At 41.9% G+C, this 16,990-nt stretch overlaps 3 protein-coding genes across 14 annotated transcripts in view; 1 reads left to right on the top strand and 2 right to left on the bottom strand.

The window, feature by feature from the left end:
* Positions 1-16,990, bottom strand: part of Erich1 (glutamate-rich 1) — a gene marked incomplete at its 5' end in the record, with an annotated part of 52,793,804 nt that overhangs the window by 31,702,022 nt on the left and 21,074,792 nt on the right.
* Tenm3 (teneurin transmembrane protein 3) overlaps positions 1-16,990 on the bottom strand; it is a 612,494-nt gene that overhangs the window by 115,307 nt on the left and 480,197 nt on the right. For all 13 annotated transcript variants that reach the window (XM_087588318.1, XM_087588319.1, XM_087588321.1 and 10 more), the window contains 2 exon segments: positions 6,043-6,257; positions 203-413 (listed from right to left, as the gene is read on the bottom strand). In XM_087588318.1, the coding sequence (XP_087444444.1) occupies positions 203-413; positions 6,043-6,257 (426 nt within the window).
* LOC148000554 (uncharacterized) lies at positions 260-13,678 on the top strand. The gene is made up of 5 exons (XM_087589525.1): positions 260-568; positions 1,754-1,861; positions 3,407-3,528; positions 4,152-4,203; positions 12,608-13,678. Exons 2-5 carry the CDS (start codon positions 1,755-1,757, stop codon positions 13,374-13,376), a joined length of 1,050 nt encoding a protein of 349 aa, XP_087445651.1. The 5' UTR covers positions 260-568; position 1,754; the 3' UTR covers positions 13,377-13,678.

Below are 16,990 nucleotides of genomic sequence, written 5' to 3'. Positions count from 1 at the left end.
GTTATAGCCACCAACGAGCAATTCAAAATGTGTTCATTTTACACATGCTTTAGCACCCTAGACATCGTCCAAGTTTGGTAAGGATGATTTAGTTTCTATTCAGAGCAGAGTTTAGGCTGTGGGTGGAAAAGGGTGCTTTGGAGAAGGCCCCACCTATAACAATAGTGTTAAAAGAAAAGGATGCTTTAAAGAAGGCCCCTACCTATAACAATAGTGTTAAAAGAAACCTGCTCTGGGTTTTTCCCATCGTTATAAAAAGCCAGGTGCCAGATTCCAGAATCCAGGTACTGGATAAAGCCAGCTTCGTGCAGGCTGACTGATCTCGCCTGCCGCCCCGCTCTTTCGGAATCCACCAGGTTCCGCTGCTCTCTTGCAATCAACCTGCTGCCATCCAGGAGCTCCACAAAGTCGTACTGGGGATGAGGGCACGGGAAACAATGTTAGTAGCCGGAAATAATACATGGATTGCTGCTTCAAGCTCGTTTGCAAATTAACACGGTGTCAGAAAGAAGTTCTTGATGGACAAGTTCAAGTGACAGAAACCTTCTCTTCATGGAATTTATAAAGGGTAAAGACTACCTGTTGAATCTCCTTGTGTTCGAACTGAAATGATAATTTCCTTCCTTTTTTAGGGAGTTAAGTCTTCCAAGTTTATTCTGTTCTTCTGACCGATGATGAACTGGGTAAATTATGGCAGTTTGGGGATATAACTGAAATCTACAGGATTTTACTCAGACCATGAATGGTTCAAGAACTCCTCCCACTTGATGCTTGTATAGCAATTACTGCTGCTTAAAGGCCCCTGGGGTAATTCTTCATCCTGGAAGCAGCTCTTTGGGCAAGGCATTCATAGTTATTCTTGGGGACTCTAGGAGGGTCAGCAGGACGTCCTACCTAGGAATCGGTGCAGCGGGTCTGTGAACTGGGGTGGACTCTGCTGTACAGCTGGGGTTTCTTCCACCACAGGACTACACTTCTCTCTTGGTACCCTAATGTTAGCATTCATGCTTGCACGGGATTTTACATAAATACAGTTAGGTTAAGCCTTCGAAATGAAGACTTGAACATCCCTGATTAAAATCAATAAACTGATTAACAGAGGGGCTTGGTGGGATGGAGAAAGAACCACAGGCAGAGTTAGGGTGGCGGCAGCAGTCATCCTTAAAGCTGCCTTTTCTTTTTACTACAATTAATTATAAATATTGGCATTTAAGAGAGTTGAGCTAGAGGATTTAAACTATGGAATAGGAGCTCTGTAAAGAAATGCCAGTGAATTTGGAAGACCCTGAAGAGATTCTCCAATACTGGCTTCAATAAACTTACTAGTTATTAGCATCTTAATAAAGTACAGTGACCCTCTCGTCCAGTTTCATTTTACTTCTGAGACATATTTAATGTAAAAATCTCACAAGTATATGTAGATGTAGACCATGCACAGAACATCATAATCATAGCACGATATACATGCATTGTTAGTGCTTTATGATGTGATTAATTCTTTAAATGGAACAGTTGTATGAGGGAAACATTAGTTATTTGAATTTCTGGGAATTATGTTTAAATAGATTGCTCCAGTGCAGACCATAGACATCTACAGTCACAATAGGAGGATCTGATATGTAATTCACTTTGTGACTTATTAAACCTTGATTTAAGTAAGGGCATTTTCTTCTTTGGGTAGTAATATGCAAAACACATGCAAAACGTATGCTAATTTCATTAGCCCTCAAAATTCTTTCAATTTCCTTACCAGGATGGAAGTAATGACATCTCTGGCTATTTACGAAAACTTCACAGAAATTCTATCTCCTCATGAGTGGAGGAGAAGCAAGTCTAATTTTGAAGACTGTCTCCACCTCAAGTGAGTCCTCTCTGTTTTACTTAAATATTTATATTATCAGGGCAAAGCAAGGGGGAGAAGGTCCTTTCTATGGCCCAAGACAGATGGTTTCCCAACATTATAGACAGTGACTGAGGAAGTAAAAAGGTAGACATTTGCAGTTTTAAGTGGTCTCTCCAGTCTACAGTCAATGGCTGCTGCCAACACAGTGATGGCATTTGTCCCATGCCCGAACATTCATGGAGCACTAGAGTGGTGGGGACCATGGTGGTACAAATAAGTATCTGATGGTTTTAATTGCCAGCTCTAGGCTTTTGTAATGACATCTCCAAGATGACTTCAGGAGAGCTCTTTAAGACACCTGAAGAAAATTACCTTCTTTAAACTATAATCATCTCCACCCCAAATAACCACATTATACGGCTTGGCTTTCAGGCACAACTGGGTTAGTCTGGCCTTTGCTCCACTTATAAACTGGAACTATATATGGATTGATTTTTGTGAGGAGGATTCTCAAGGACTTACACTATATTCAGTGTAAAATCCCTTGGACTAACTCTCCAGTCTCAATCTCTGAGTAGCCATCATGACACCTCTACAGTGTGACAATTTCACTAAATTGGAACTAGTTCAGTTCCCTTTAAGGAAGTGCTCCTCAACCTTCCTAATACTACGACCCTTTAATATATAGTCCCGCAGGTTGTGGTGACTCCCAACCATAAAGTTATTTTTGTTGCTACTACTTCATAACTGTTAATTTTGCTAGTTATGAATCATAATATAAATATCTGATATGCAGGATATCTGATATGCAAACCCCCAAGGAGTCATGACCCACAAGCTGAGAACCATTGCTTTAAGGGAAATTTTCTTGTAATATTACCTTATTCTTAGGCTATTACCTAATATGGGGTGTGTGTGTGTGTGTGTGTGTGTGTGTGTGTGTGTGTATGACACACAAATGTTATGTTTCTTTTTCAGTGGTTTACTATTTAATCAGCCATGTAAAAACAAAAATAGACTATCTTGGTAACTTACTTCTGAAAAGACAAGATAATCTAATCATCTGTTTAATTCCAGTTCTGTTATTAAATTGATGGGCACTGAGTCAGTGAATGCTTCACTATGTCCTTCAATCAACTCTTGTTTCTGTGCTTTTGAGCCAGCCTTGCTATGTATTCCCTGATGGCCTTTCGCTACCAAACCTTTTGCTTCACGGCCTCTAGGTGTTAGGATGGTAATTGTATGCCAGCATGCTCAGCCTTTAAAAAATTGCCTCCTTCCAAGTGTCTGGTGGTGCCATAGTCCTGCTGTATATCATCAGAACACAGAGAAGTAATATTTTAGATGTCTTCCTTTCAACTCTGTCATTTTACCAACAGACACACTGAGTCTTGGGTGAGTTAAGTTACTTGTATAAGGCCAGGTACGATATAGGGCATAAAAATCAAAAAGTGGTAGGTGTTTAGAACTGGGGTTTCTGCCCCCTTTTCTGGAACAACCTTCAGGCAAATGTGCTAACATGTCATAGCAGAGGAGGTACAGAGCAAAGAATTGCTTCCTTAGGCTTCCAACCGCCCCGGAGAATGAATCGGCCGTCTGGGAGAAGACAGTCAATTGGTTCCTTGGCAACGATCAAATGGGCAGCTCTATAAAGGGTCACCAAGACTTTGACTTTCAAAACTCAAGTGAGTATTCTGAGGGGTTGGCCGATTCTAATTATTTCGGGTTGATTTATTTAATGCTCCCCAGGAAGAGAGAAATGTTCAATTTGGGCTGCTTTACGGCATATTTCATGTTTCAACAGTGAACTCAGAAACAGCTGTTTGCTCTGCTGATCTTGAACAAACCAGAGGAAGGAACTCTAATAACCAAGGCTTCACAAGAAGCATACCCTACACAGACATCTATACACACACATACTGTGGCAGAGAAGGATGGATGTCATGGGAACTACCCTGAAGAAATGCTGTAATTGCAAGAAAACACCAACCATGCCTTCCAGTCTCCTAATTTTGTGTGTTACGCAGCTGTACATCCTTAAACAAGCTTTTTAAGGGCACAACACAGGACATGGGTTTTACAACAGCTCTGACAGGCCTGGCGCTTGCTACAGAGAACAGGCTGGCCTTGAACTCTATTAGCCAGCTCCGTAGCCTCTGTCTGCCCAGTGCGTGCACACCCACGTCTGCACAGAACACCCACGTTTCATCCAAAATTATTTGTAGATGACTTTAAGTTGCACATTTATAAATGTGCTTAGCCTAAGAGGATTCTTCTTTGAACTGGACAAAAAATAATTTCATTTCAGATGCGGCTTCAGTGGAGAGAAGTGTCTGTATTTCGCTGGACTACCCACATAGGTATGATATATCTGGGGTAACTGGAGCTCTGCAAATTTACTTTCATTGATAGTTGCCCTATCTCTGTGGAGACTGGGATGGGCACTTTGATTGGGATTGCAATGAATCTCTAACTAGCTTTTGGCAAAATTATCATTTTCACAGTAAGAATTCTCCCAGACCGTGAGCATGGCGATGGCTTGCCATGTTTTCAGTGTCTTCCTCTTTGTCCCCCTCCCCCACAAGGTTTAAAGCCAGCATCACACTGGGGTAAGCTTTAAAGCTTAACACTTGATACTTGTAGATCATGACAAGCGTTTGAGGCAGAAGGACCCATGAAGTTCAGTTTGACATCACAGCCAGGAGGACACATTGTAACATCTTAGTTAAACCTGATAGGAACATTAAAATCCACAGACGCTTTAGAGGACATGGACTTTACAAGCACTGTAGTACTTCTTTCAAAATGGGATTTCTTTACTAGAATTTGGCCAAATTTTTCCCCCTAATTCATAATCTAGGATTATAGAAAATGATCACAGAATATGTAGTTTGTGTGAAAATCTTGGTCTTTCATAAATGGAAAAAAAAACCAATATGGAATTCCACAAAAAATACTTAGTATAAAATATGCCAACTTCATCTAAGTATTAATTAACTAGCTAGTAATGTTTTAAATTCCTTTTCCAACTTTATGGGAGGTGATTCAAATGCTTTTCTTCCTCCCGATGATAGAGATTGAAACTCAGTGTCTCTTTTACTATATCTCCTCCCCTTATAAACCTATTTTTAGTAATAAAACCACACTGTCCAAACTGGATACAAACTGGGTATGTGTGACTCTGTATTATAGACTTTCTTATGTGTGCCAGCACCGTAAAGATTCTAGGCGACTATTCTACTACTGAGTCCTCTTCCTAGCCTACTTTTCCCCTCTTTTCTTTTTTTATTGGATATTTTATGTATTTACACTTCAACTGTTATCCCCCTCCCCCCTCTCCCCTCCCCCTGCTTCTATGAAGATGTTCCCACTCCCACCCACCCACCCACCCCCACACACACTCCCACCTCAACACCCTGGCATCAAACCTTCACAGGACCAAGGGCCTCTCCTCCTATTGATGATAGACAACGCCCTAGCCCTTTTCACTTTGTTCAGGCTAGCCTTGAACTTATGATTTGCCTGCCTCGGCCTTCAGAGTAACTGTGATTGCAGGTCTGCGCAGCTAAGTCCTGGCTCCTCTGTGGACATTTCAGCTGTGACTTTAATAGTGGGAGTGTTTTCATATGAAGAGTTGACTTTAAAGTGCTGTGGATCCAGTGGTCTGAGGAGCATGCTCGTGCCACCATGCTTGGTTGTCTATGAGAATCCTGCCTATGCACACCCCTTGTTCTTGTTTTCAGAGAGGAACTGTGGTAAACTATCATGCTTATTAAGCGTGTTTTTCTATATCTTCCTCAGTAAAGATAAATCTGACATAAATCTCAAGAACTGCTTTAACCAAATCAATAGATTGAAATGGTCTTAGGTATGCATGGAGGATATAAAACCATTGGAAACTACAGCAGAATCTCGGAGGTTGTACAGGGTGCTAGACACCCAGCTGATGTTCTACCCTTATTACCTTCCTCTGACATTTTTTAGCCATTTCGACCAATCATTAGCAACACAAGCCAGGTCCTGACTCCTACTAGCAATTCAGGCGTCTCGAACAAGCACAAGTTACTCACAAACCTCTATTGCAAAATATCCATCTAGGTGCGATGGCTTCCCCTAGCAGCTGAGTTTCAGAGATAGAGTAACGTTTGGAAATGCGAAGTAGGAGCCCGCACTTTATTGAAGGCAACACCCACGCTCACCTGAGTATGGGAAGGCGGTAAGCCCTTCCGGCCATATACTCCGATCAATGCATCCTTCTGAAGAGAGATGTTGAACTTAAGAAACTGTGGCTGATCAATAAAGAGCTGCGACCTCCAGAAGATCCCGGGGGGAACCTCTTGAATTGCTCTCCGGCCAATATCAAGTTCTCCGGAATCTATGGTGTTATTTTCGTGTGTAAATCCACCTAATTTTCCTGAATGTGAGAGACCCGGCGATGAAGAAGAAAACATTAAAACAACAGGGCTTCTTTTCAGAGTTATTTCCCCTGCTTCTTCTTCTTCTGCTACGAGGGATACTCCCTCGCTTGTCTTCCGTTTAAGAACTTTTTCTGCGAAGGGTTGTTAGACTAACACCTATCTAACATCCTTTAAGGCATGGAAGTCAAAATCCTCCAACTTCCTTCAAAGTATGCTGATCACTGAAGCCATTTCCACACCAACAGTGTTTCTAATGTATCGGAACATAAGTGTCTTATAAATTATATGCCTTGCTATTTCTTGGGAGAGATTCGGTCTGATGTTTATCAGCTATTCTATCCATACCATAATATCGATGAGGGTGAATTTAGGCAGAATGGATTCTAGAGATTTCCAAGCCAATCAACCAATCAATGCTACCGACTCTTTGGGTCATAAACAGGGAGGAGAGCGGGAAGGAAAACCACATGACAACAAAAGAAATATGGGAGTAGGACTTCAGGAAACAGGAAAGGAGGGCGGGGCTTCCCTTTTCTTGAACCCCCATGAGCGTTAGTGGCACCCCTCCCAAAAGACCTTCAGTCCTCAGGTAAAACAAACCTGTCACTCCCTGAATCCCTGCCGACTCCCAGCACCATGACCTAATTCTAGAAAACAAATCCAAGGTTGTTTTTTTAGTGAGGGAGGTAGTATTCCCCTTTGCCCCTGGTCCTTTCTCAGCTACCCTCCCAGAAACAGGAGGGGTTGTTACCATTTATTGCAAGGAAAAGCAAAAGAGAGGGTCCTCGGATGCCGAAAAGACAGAAGGCAAATTATCCTCCATCAAACCCAACCCTTTTAACGAGATAACAAAGTTGACTAAACCGATTTTTTTCTCTCTTTTTTTTTTCATTAAACTGGAAATAGCCCCCAGAGAACTTGTTAATTCAAAAATTTTATGATTTAATCTCAAATCCGAGAATTATATCTTATCCTAAAGAGAGGATAGAGCCTTCTATCTGTGAAGTGCTGTTAATTTAATATCGCTTTCATTTTATTAAGCGTCTGCTAGGGACAGAGCACTGACATCATAATGAAGAATGCGACCCCAAGGGCAGTAGCTTAGGATCCATTCACTACACGGTTCACACAGCTCAGTCTTCTCCAAGCTGACCGCTTGGCTGAGGAGACGAATTGACAAACTAGGTAATAATCCAAAGTGTCACGTGACTGGGCCACGGAAGGCCATCCTAGTGGACTTTGAAGGACGGGTAGATTAAGTGTGGAGGCTAATCTTGGTTGCCAACTTAAGTGGATCTGCAGTCAGCTAAAAGGCAGGCTATGACGCACACCTGTGAAGAATTTTCCTGATACGACATAGGAGACCCACTCTAAATGTGGGTGGCATGTTCTTTGTGGCACCCTGTATTTTTTTTTAAAGCTTTTCTTCACCCTGTTTGCTTGCTCTCTTACCGGCAAGTTCATCTGCTTTGCTGTTGCTGCCACCACTGCTGGTGTTCTAGTCCGTCCCTAATGTCAGAACCCAGCTTCTTTGGGCTTCTCCTGTAGACTGAAGACCAGTGGCTCTCCAGGTTTTCAGTGCGAGATTGGATTGCCGAGGTGCCTAAATTCATGGGTTCTCAGCCCCCCTCCCCCAGTGTGAAGACAGTGACTGCTGGACCAACCAGAGTATTCTGTGTGTGTCGGTTCACAGGACCTTTTAACATACGTTCATTCTATTGGTTTAGAGAACCATGACTAGTACCACAAGATATCTGAGTTAGGATGAATACCATGATTTTCAAACATGTTATGGAGAGGGGAACATGTTCAGATGCACATGGAGAAATCCTGGAATTTAACAACCTGGATTTGAATCATGGCTATGTCAGAGGCTGAGGAACTTTCTGGAAGAGATCAAAACTTTAGACACAAAGCCTCATCTGGACAATGGGGACAGCCACATGACCACAAGATCTAGACTAGTGCTCAGCTCCGTGGCCCCTGTATGAATGAATGGGAAGTAAGGTTGGAAGGGGAAGACAGTATCAACATCTACAGCACAGAACATGCCATTTATGCCTGCACAGTCAGGGTTTCTGATTCGTAATTTCCGGACTCATTCGATCAACAAGCGTCATTATACTTTCCTTGAGGATGTATATTTTTACCATTAGGCATGCTATTTTTAGGATGGTTTAAAAACTTGAACTCTTGAAGAATTACATGACAGGATAATTATAAAAAACGGTACTGCAAGGTGGAGATCTCTTAGGTTTCTCCCTTCCCCCTCCCTCGATCACCACCATCCCCCTTCCCTTTTCCCAGGGAAAGAGGACTCAACATTACTAGGAAGAATTCTCCACAGTCAGAGATGAGTATGGTAGGCACCAGCTGACGGCTGAGAGGGTGTGGAACAATTCATGGTTCACTTGTATGGGTAAACTGAGAGCACTGAAGTGCAGAGCACAGGAAACCTGGAGATGGGTGGGTGGGGGTGGGATGGAGAAGCAGCCATAACAGCCCAGGTCTGATGCAGACAGGGTTTTACAGGAAAGCTCCATCAAATATCATTATTCCTAATTCCATATAGTCACGTCTTTCTCAGGGTCCTTGATCATCTCAGCAAACAACCCTTAAGCCTGAAGGTCTGTTTTTCTCAAACGAGTTTGGTATAATAAAATACTGTAAGGAAATAGCAACTCTGATTTTCCATATAGGAACACTTAGATCTTAAGCCGTCCCCCACTCATGTGACGTTATCTTATAACACTACACACTCGACAAAGCAAATTAGAATTCCTGGATGAAGGAAATACGGGTGAGTGTCTCTCTCTGTTTTGCTTCTTCTTTTGACACTTATCAATGACACTTTTAAAGGCTTGACAGCACTTCTCCTGTAAGGGGCTTCTGCCCAGCACCCTATGTTTGCCTAGTGAATTAGCACTGGTATAGAGTTTAGGCTCTGGGGGACACTGGGGTTAGTCACTGAACAACCAGGGTAGGTAGCTTTGCCTGTGTTGTTTGTACTGAACTTCCAGCCAACCCCACGAGGCTGATCCTTTGAGACAAGAAGCTAAGGCTCAGGGCAATAGTGTGTCCCCTTGGTAAATGATGGCATCATGCCTCGAGTTCCCAAACCATGTCACTCATATCATCCCTAGAAACCGTGCTTTCTATTAAACCAAAAATAATGTTCCAAATTATCATTTAAGGCTATCCACCTATCTCATGTAAGATGCTCTAACTCATTCAAGCACACCAGAGAATGCGCAGAGCTGACAAGTAGAGAGTATACAGTTATGATCGATTTCTTTTGGCAGACAAAAATCTCACTGTGTATCTCGAGCTGGTCTAGAACTCACAGAGATCTGCCTGCCTCTGTGTCCTGCATGCTGGGATCAAAGGTGTGGTCTATCTATTTTTGTTTTGAATAATAAGTTTTACAAGTAATGGACAGTTTTTGAGAAAAAGCTGTATATCATTCTTTATCGTGATTTGTCATAAATTGCTAATAAGATTACATTCTGACTGACTTCCACATAAAGTATGCATGTGTGCATGTATGTATGCATGTATATATGTATGTATGTATGTATGTATGTATGTATGTATGTATGCTTGCATGCATGTATGCTGGGGAATGAGTGGGCCCTTCTCCACCACTGACGTATATAACCCAAGTCTCGTTTTGCTGTTACTTTTGAGACTTTTGGTGTCAGTTGTCTGGGCAGTTCTGTGCAGCCTAGACAGGCCTTGTGACAGAGCAGCTGGGGTAGCTGGCACACAGCGTTGGCCTGGGCTGAGGTAACTTTTACGACCCTGAAGACAGCAGCTTCCTCGTCCCCGCTAAGATCTGCTATGTACATCCCCTACTGAACACGGCCACGGCTCATGTTTGGGCTCACATGGGCAGGCATTACACCCCTAACACCACTGCCGTACTTAACAGTTATTTACGATCACCTCTTCTGTGGCTTTTGCAGCTTATGCAGGCAGTTCTACTCTGTGTTGATGGTGCCCATCCGATGCTGACGGAAGTAAATGTTAGCAATTTTATGAGTACACCCGTGCTTTGGGAGCCGGCAAGGACAAACTGGCATCAACCCACAATTTGTTTTCCCTAATACTTCATCTTTGACCAAGTTTATTGGCTTCGAGAACCATGAGTTTTGAGGTCTGCCTTCTCGGGTTTAAAGGGGTCACTGTCTCCAAGTGGCTTAATATGTAGGTATTCTGCCTTCTTGCTCCCTCTACTTGTTGTTGACTTTAACGGGTTAAATCCTATTCACTGAAATAATGAGAGGCCACTGTCACCCAAGTTAGTGTACCAACTCACTCAATTGGGCCTATAGTTTCTGTGACGGTTGCCTTCTTTTCAGGAAGAGGGTTCTCTTCTTTGTAAACAGAATGAAAAATGAAATAAAACAAAACAACCCCCCCACCCCAAACCAGGTTGACCAAATGTGTTTCACTGAGCAGGAGCAGATATGAAGGTGATTCAGTATCCAAAATGAGAACGGCCAGTCATGTGATAATGATACAGAATCTTCGAAGCCAGGTGCTCTCGTCGAAGTCTTTTAGACCTGGGGTCGTCCAGTAACGACAGTCATGACCCTGGGCCATTATGAAATGCATTTTGGTATTTGTTCTCATTTTCTGGGACACAAATCTGAAGACCCTTAGAATGTCTGAAGCGACAGTGTCTTTGTATGCTACTGGGTTCACTTGGAGTTGAGTGAGGCCCATAGGAGGCTTCAAGGACGGCGGTAAAGTAACTCAGGGTTAGAGTTCATGCTCCAGTCTCAACTTAGGACCACCAGCCAGGGTGGAGTTAGTTATATATGGCCATGGTCTAACTGGTTGTGTCTATGTTATGGGACCTTCACAATAACTCCAAATGAAGGGCTCAGAGAGCTCCAGGACAACTGAGCGTCCAGAGACGCTAAGAGGTGACTGTGCCGGTTCCTCCCCTTGACCTACCAGTTCCTCCATTGTGTCCTGTGGAGGCCTTTGCAACAGGCTAGTAGATGCATTTTCCTGAGTCCTGTAAGTCAGGCTGGCACATGAATCAAACCAAGGAAGGGTCCAGAGGGACCCTGATGTGTGGATGATTGGACAGATGTGTAGTCAGACAACCTTGGGTTTGTGATTGTCATCGGAATTGAGAGGGATAGTCCTGGGGAATGGACTCTGCTGAGATCGACTTCCTACTCCTCAAAGACAGAGGACTGACTCTGAGTAGACGTGAGTAGTTCTCACACCTTGACAGTCACGGATTCTGTGTTTATCGCTCTGCCATGAGAATGCCACCTAGAGCTGGGTGATGCTGGTGCACACTTTCAATCCCATCATTCAGGAGGCAGAAGCAGGCAGATCTCTGAGTTCAAGGTCAGCTTGGTCTACACAGTGAGTTCCAGGACAGCCAAGGCTACACAGAGAAACCTGTCTCGAGAATGCGGTCCAGACTAATTGCAAGGAAAAGAGTCACTGTTAGAGAATTGACTTCTAGAACTTCAAAGACCTCCCTGTGTATAACTTCCTACAGAGTATGTCTCACATTCCTAACACCTTGCACACTCTATTATATTGTGGTATAAATCTCCCCTATGTTGAACAAAGGCAAAATTCAGTTATTTTGTTTCATCTTTGCTCAAGACACAATGAACCCAAGGGAAGTCTGGCTGGCTCTCTTCTAGGTTCCTCCATCAAGGGAAAAGTGAGATTTGAAGTAGAGTGCTGGGGGCTACTGGTATTTTTTGACATTAGATATATCAACAAGGAAGGGTGCTAATTCTCAGTCAGTATCCAAGAATGCTTTTTGGCTTCAGACTGACACACAGTAAAGCAACGAATATAAAACACAAGCCATGTTTTATTTGTCCAATTGTCAAGCTTGTGTAAAATTCTGTCTCTACACAGAGCAGGAATCAGAATATAGAGGCTATGACAAAACCCAGATTTAACTATTTGAACTGAAAAAAAAAACCACATCTTTTTTTCTTCTGACAGAGTAAATTTGATTTTAATGAATACCAGCTCTGTCAGTTAAATTATAGAGTAGATATTCCCCATGAATTAAATGAGCTAATAAAATGGATATGTTTAAAGCACATAATGAGGTGAAAGCATTCAAAAATATAACAAAGGTGAATTAAAGTAGACAACAGTTCACTTTCTCACTGCATTGTAAGTATACCAGATTAAGCAAATGTGGTCCAGCAAAAAGTGCAGACCCAATTAAGACTATTTTTCTGAGCCTTGGTAAAGCCTTTGTTGGAGTGGTATGCAGTATTAGAAAGGAATTGATGCTAAAAACTGTGTAACAAATCTTTTACCAAGAAGGGCGCTGTCCATTTGCTTTCAGGGAGACTAAATCAAATGTGATGGAAGTTTCAGAGTGTGAGGCCTTCACTTCCGGTAAGCATATCGTACCATGGTTGCTGCCATACAACAGCAGCAACAGCAGCGGCAGCAACAGCAGCAACAACAGCAACAGCAGCAATAGCAACAACAGCAGCAGCAACAACAACAATGGCAACAGCAACACCAGCAACAACAACACTAGCAACAACAGCAGCAGCAGCAACAACAACAGCAACAACAGCAGCAGCAGCAGCAACAACAACAGCAACAACAGCAGCAGCAGCAGCAGCAACAACAGCAACAACAGCAATAGCAACAACAGCAGCAACAACAACAGCAACAACAGCAACAGCAACAACAGCAACAGCAGCAACAACAACAGCAGCAACAACAACAGCAGCAACGGCAACAACAACACTAGCAACAACAGCAGCAGCAACGGCAACAACAACACTAGCAACAACAGCAGCAGCAGCAGCAACAACAACAGCAACAACAGCAGCAGCAGCAGCAGCAACAACAGCAACAGCAGCAATAGCAACAACAGCAGCAACAACAACAGCAACAACAGCAACAACAGCAGCAGCAGCAACAGCAGCAACGGCAACAACAACAGCACCAACAACAGCAGCAGCAGCAGCAGCAACAGCAGCAGCAGCAGCAGCAGCAGCAGCAGCAGCAGCAGCAGCAAACAGCAACAACAAAACAATTCCAAAAGAATCAAACAACTTCACACTATAAGTCTCCCTCACCCCATTCTCAGCCCTTGATTTTTGTAGGAAGATCGAGTGTTTGTATAAGAAAGAAAGTAATAGAATCAATCGGAATTTTGCTTTATTTGTCACTGTTCGCATATGAATATGTAGGCTACTCAAACAGTCCTGTCATTTAACTCCGTTGCTTCCGATAACCATTCCTTTTATGTTAACCACCTGAACAGTTAGCATATTTATAAAGTAACTAGGTCGTATTTAGCTGAATGTGTTCAAGTAATAACTGTAACTACAACCTCATATAGAGAAAAAGATTTAATCCATCACAAGATCTTGGAAAATTAAACATAAGTGAAATGTATGTAGTTTTTTGTTTTTGTTTTTGTTTTTTTTTTTGCCTAAGCTGCTCCTTTGAATATCAGGGTGAGTTTTAGGTTTATAAAGGGCCTTTGTAAACCCATCCTGTTGCTGTTCAAGTCATGGTACCTCTTTAATTTGTCCAAGGCAAGTATGTTACTACTTCTGGTAGTGTTTTTCAAATGTTCTTTTTAAATTGTAAACATCCTGGGAAGTCAGCAAGTGACGGGCACTATGTGATAAACTTGTAAATACTTGCACACAGCCCTCCTCTGAAGCCCTTGGGTTTCTTAGAGAAAAGCTTGGGCACAGAACTGTGTTATCTCATCCTGAATTCCAGAGAACTCTGACTTCAGAGGAAATAAAAGGAAGGCCAGTCTTGTGCTCTTAGGGTACTCTTGTGTTCCTCACAAAGATTGTGAACCAATCCCTAGGGCATGAACTTGGGAATCATAGGAAATACAAGGTTGTGTGCACAGGAAATACAAAGTTGTGTGCATAGGCAATACAAAATTGTATGCACGGGAAATACAAGGTTGTGTGAACAGGCAATAAGGGGTTGTGTGCACAGGAATACAAGGTTGTGTGCACAGGCAATACAAAATTGGGTGCATGGGAAATACAAGGTTGTTTCTACGAGGAAAAGAAGGGAAAACGGAGGACATGCAGGGTCAAAACAGAGTACCTTGGAGTTACATAAACTCAAATCTCATGGGTTACAAATCAAACCATGGAGAGCCTCAACAGTGAGACTAAGGTGTCCCAAGTGTTCAAACACAACAGGAATCTTGAAGAATTTTCTCAATATGTTCAGTTGTGTCTGAATGAGGGAATTGCTGGCTGTCTCTTTACCTGCTAAGTGTGAGTTCTTTTATCAGCAGTCTTAATGTCTTTAAATACAGTTGTCACTGTGGGAATGCTGAAATAGACCATGTATACAAAGGTATCGCTTCTTAACACACTGTTTTCCCAGCTTCCATGAAAACATCACCAAAGTGGTATATTTAAAGAAAGTCTCTAAAAAGCACTTTGATATCTGAAGACCATCCCATGGATAAGTTTACCAATCATGATGACTCAAAGCATTTAACACCATGTTGGTCACTATGGACTTTGGTATGCCACTGAAAAGTATTTTATGATAGTGAGAAATCATTAAAAGTCACAAAATAGTAAACATTTCCTCACATGTAGCACAAATCTGCCTTCTATAAAGGATGGGAGAAAACTGGACTATAGTTACTAAAGTTAAAAGTAAAGGTGGGAAAGAAAAGTCAAATGTCAAAGTCTAACTACAACTAAGGAGGGCAAATGAAATCCCTTCTGGGTCTCACAGAGGCACTAATGATCAAAAGGATAGGAAGAAAGGTGGGTATCTATATACAATCAATAGCCCACACTTCATTCCATGCTCTAACATGAGGTCCGCTCATATCTAGACTTTGAAGATCTCTGGGAGAGCACACCTATTTATACAGGACTGCATGCCATGACTTAGCATGTGGATACAGAGTATTATCACATTATCATCCATATAGAATAAAACAGAGCTGCTTGGCACTACTTTAATAGAGAAAATCAATACAGCTTATAATTAAGAAATATTATACATCACAACAACACTAATACTATAAACGATATTGAATAAAGCTCAATGCTGTTGTAGCCCGGTTAGTATCATCTGCTCAATGCATAGGCAGTCAGTAACCTGCTACAAAATGCAGCTCTCTGAAGTCGTCTCATACATGAGGAAACTGCTACACAATGGGCACTCACATACATTTTAAGTGCATCTGTAATTTAAACAAGAGAACCACACACGTGTGTATTTACACACACAGGCTTCTGACTCCTACTCTAGAGGAAAGGCTTGTGTTTGCTTATTTGTTCTGTACTGGAGGAGTGGCTTACCATGCTAACAATGTGGTGATTTATCATTGCCAACCTGCTGGGGTTATATTTTCCTGTGAAAGACACGCCTGGCATATCTGTTGAGGACGTTTCCAGAAAGGATTAATATAGGGAAGACCACTCTTAAAGTGGGGAGACTGGATGGAATCAAAGGAGCCAATGGAGAAAGCAGGAAGTCCAGTGACAAACTCTACAAGCAGAAGCTACATGGATCTTCTGACCTCACCCGTATCTATGTCAGATATTCTGATAGAGGATGGCTCACAAACTGACCAGCATCTATGGCCTTTCACTCAGTCCTGGATTATCTTAAATTTGCTTACACAAAATTTCAGTGTTTGTCTCATTGCCTCTAACAGAGATTCCGATAAAAAGTGGAGTCTTCTGTGGGTCATCTCTTTTCCATATCACGATTTCTAATTCAGCATGATTCCTGATTCTTTGCTTGGTTTCTGTCTTGCCTAACAATCCTGGGCCTTTGGGAATGACTGTCTGTGACAGTCTTAGGTATGTCCCCTCTCCCCCAAACTGCTATTTCCCTCAATGCCCTGGTTAGTACATACCATATAATATATGCTCAAAAAAAAATCTAAACATACAAGCACTATGCATTTAAAGGAAAAATAAGAATAAGATTCTTTTCATAAATCCTATCCTCTAAGTAACCAAAATATAAATAATTAAGGAATTTCTATTACAGTTTAATAAGATAAGATTGATATTAATGTGAGAATCTATGCTTTAAAAGGATTTTGCTGTAAATTATAAATACGTAATTGGATTAAAAAATAATGTAAACCAATGATTACTGATATGGGTCATAGATTAATTTCCTACACTATTATCAGATTTAAAGCAAACTAGTACTCCATAAAGAAATGAGAAGTCAGACAATTTGCTTAAGGGCCAGCAAGTGACAGAACACTTCTCAATTACTTTACCTCACTGATATTTGCATATACTTTAGACAAAATACTGTCCTGGCCCTTTAAATACTTTACATATTATTTTCACTTATTCATTCAACATACACAAGTTGTGGAGGAGTTTGGCCAGTCTCTAGGGAAGAGGGCTATGCTAGGCCAATGGCTGTGCTAACAGTAGCTTTTGAGAGTAGCAGGAGAGTAACAACCTTTGCCTTACACTTCTGCAAAGACGGCATCATTACAGTAAACATGTTTATATTTCTCAACAATGTACTGTATATCACACACCATTTGCAGTACTACTCAAAACTATTTTATCAGAAAAAATTCACGAGTTACTTCTAGTTGACAAGAAAATGTAGACGTAAGGAAACTAGGGATTTAAGTCACCTAAAGTCATGTGGATAGAACCTTGATGACTGAAGGGGGGTCATGTGACTTGCCATTATCTGTGTCTGAAGAACTGGTGAGCAAGAG

The sequence above is a fragment of the Rattus norvegicus genome, chromosome 16 (assembly GCF_021556685.1).
Source record: "Rattus norvegicus strain SHRSP/BbbUtx chromosome 16, alternate assembly SHRSP_T2T, whole genome shotgun sequence".
NCBI lineage: Eukaryota > Metazoa > Chordata > Mammalia > Rodentia > Muridae > Rattus > Rattus norvegicus.
The sequence above is the reverse complement of the archived record's forward strand: the minus strand, read 5'-3'. Positions and strand labels throughout refer to the sequence as shown.

Bases quoted from the DNA above. Each gene is read 5' to 3' on its own strand.
- LOC148000554 (XM_087589525.1), top strand. From the start codon at position 1,755: ATGGAAGTAATGACATCTCTGGCTATTTACGAAAACTTCACAGAAATT. The intron at 3,529-4,151 runs GTGAGTATTCTG...ATTTCATTTCAG, and splicing joins CTTTGACTTTCAAAACTCAA to ATGCGGCTTCAGTGGAGAGA. The intron at 4,204-12,607 runs GTATGATATATC...ATTTGCTTTCAG, and splicing joins TCGCTGGACTACCCACATAG to GGAGACTAAATCAAATGTGA.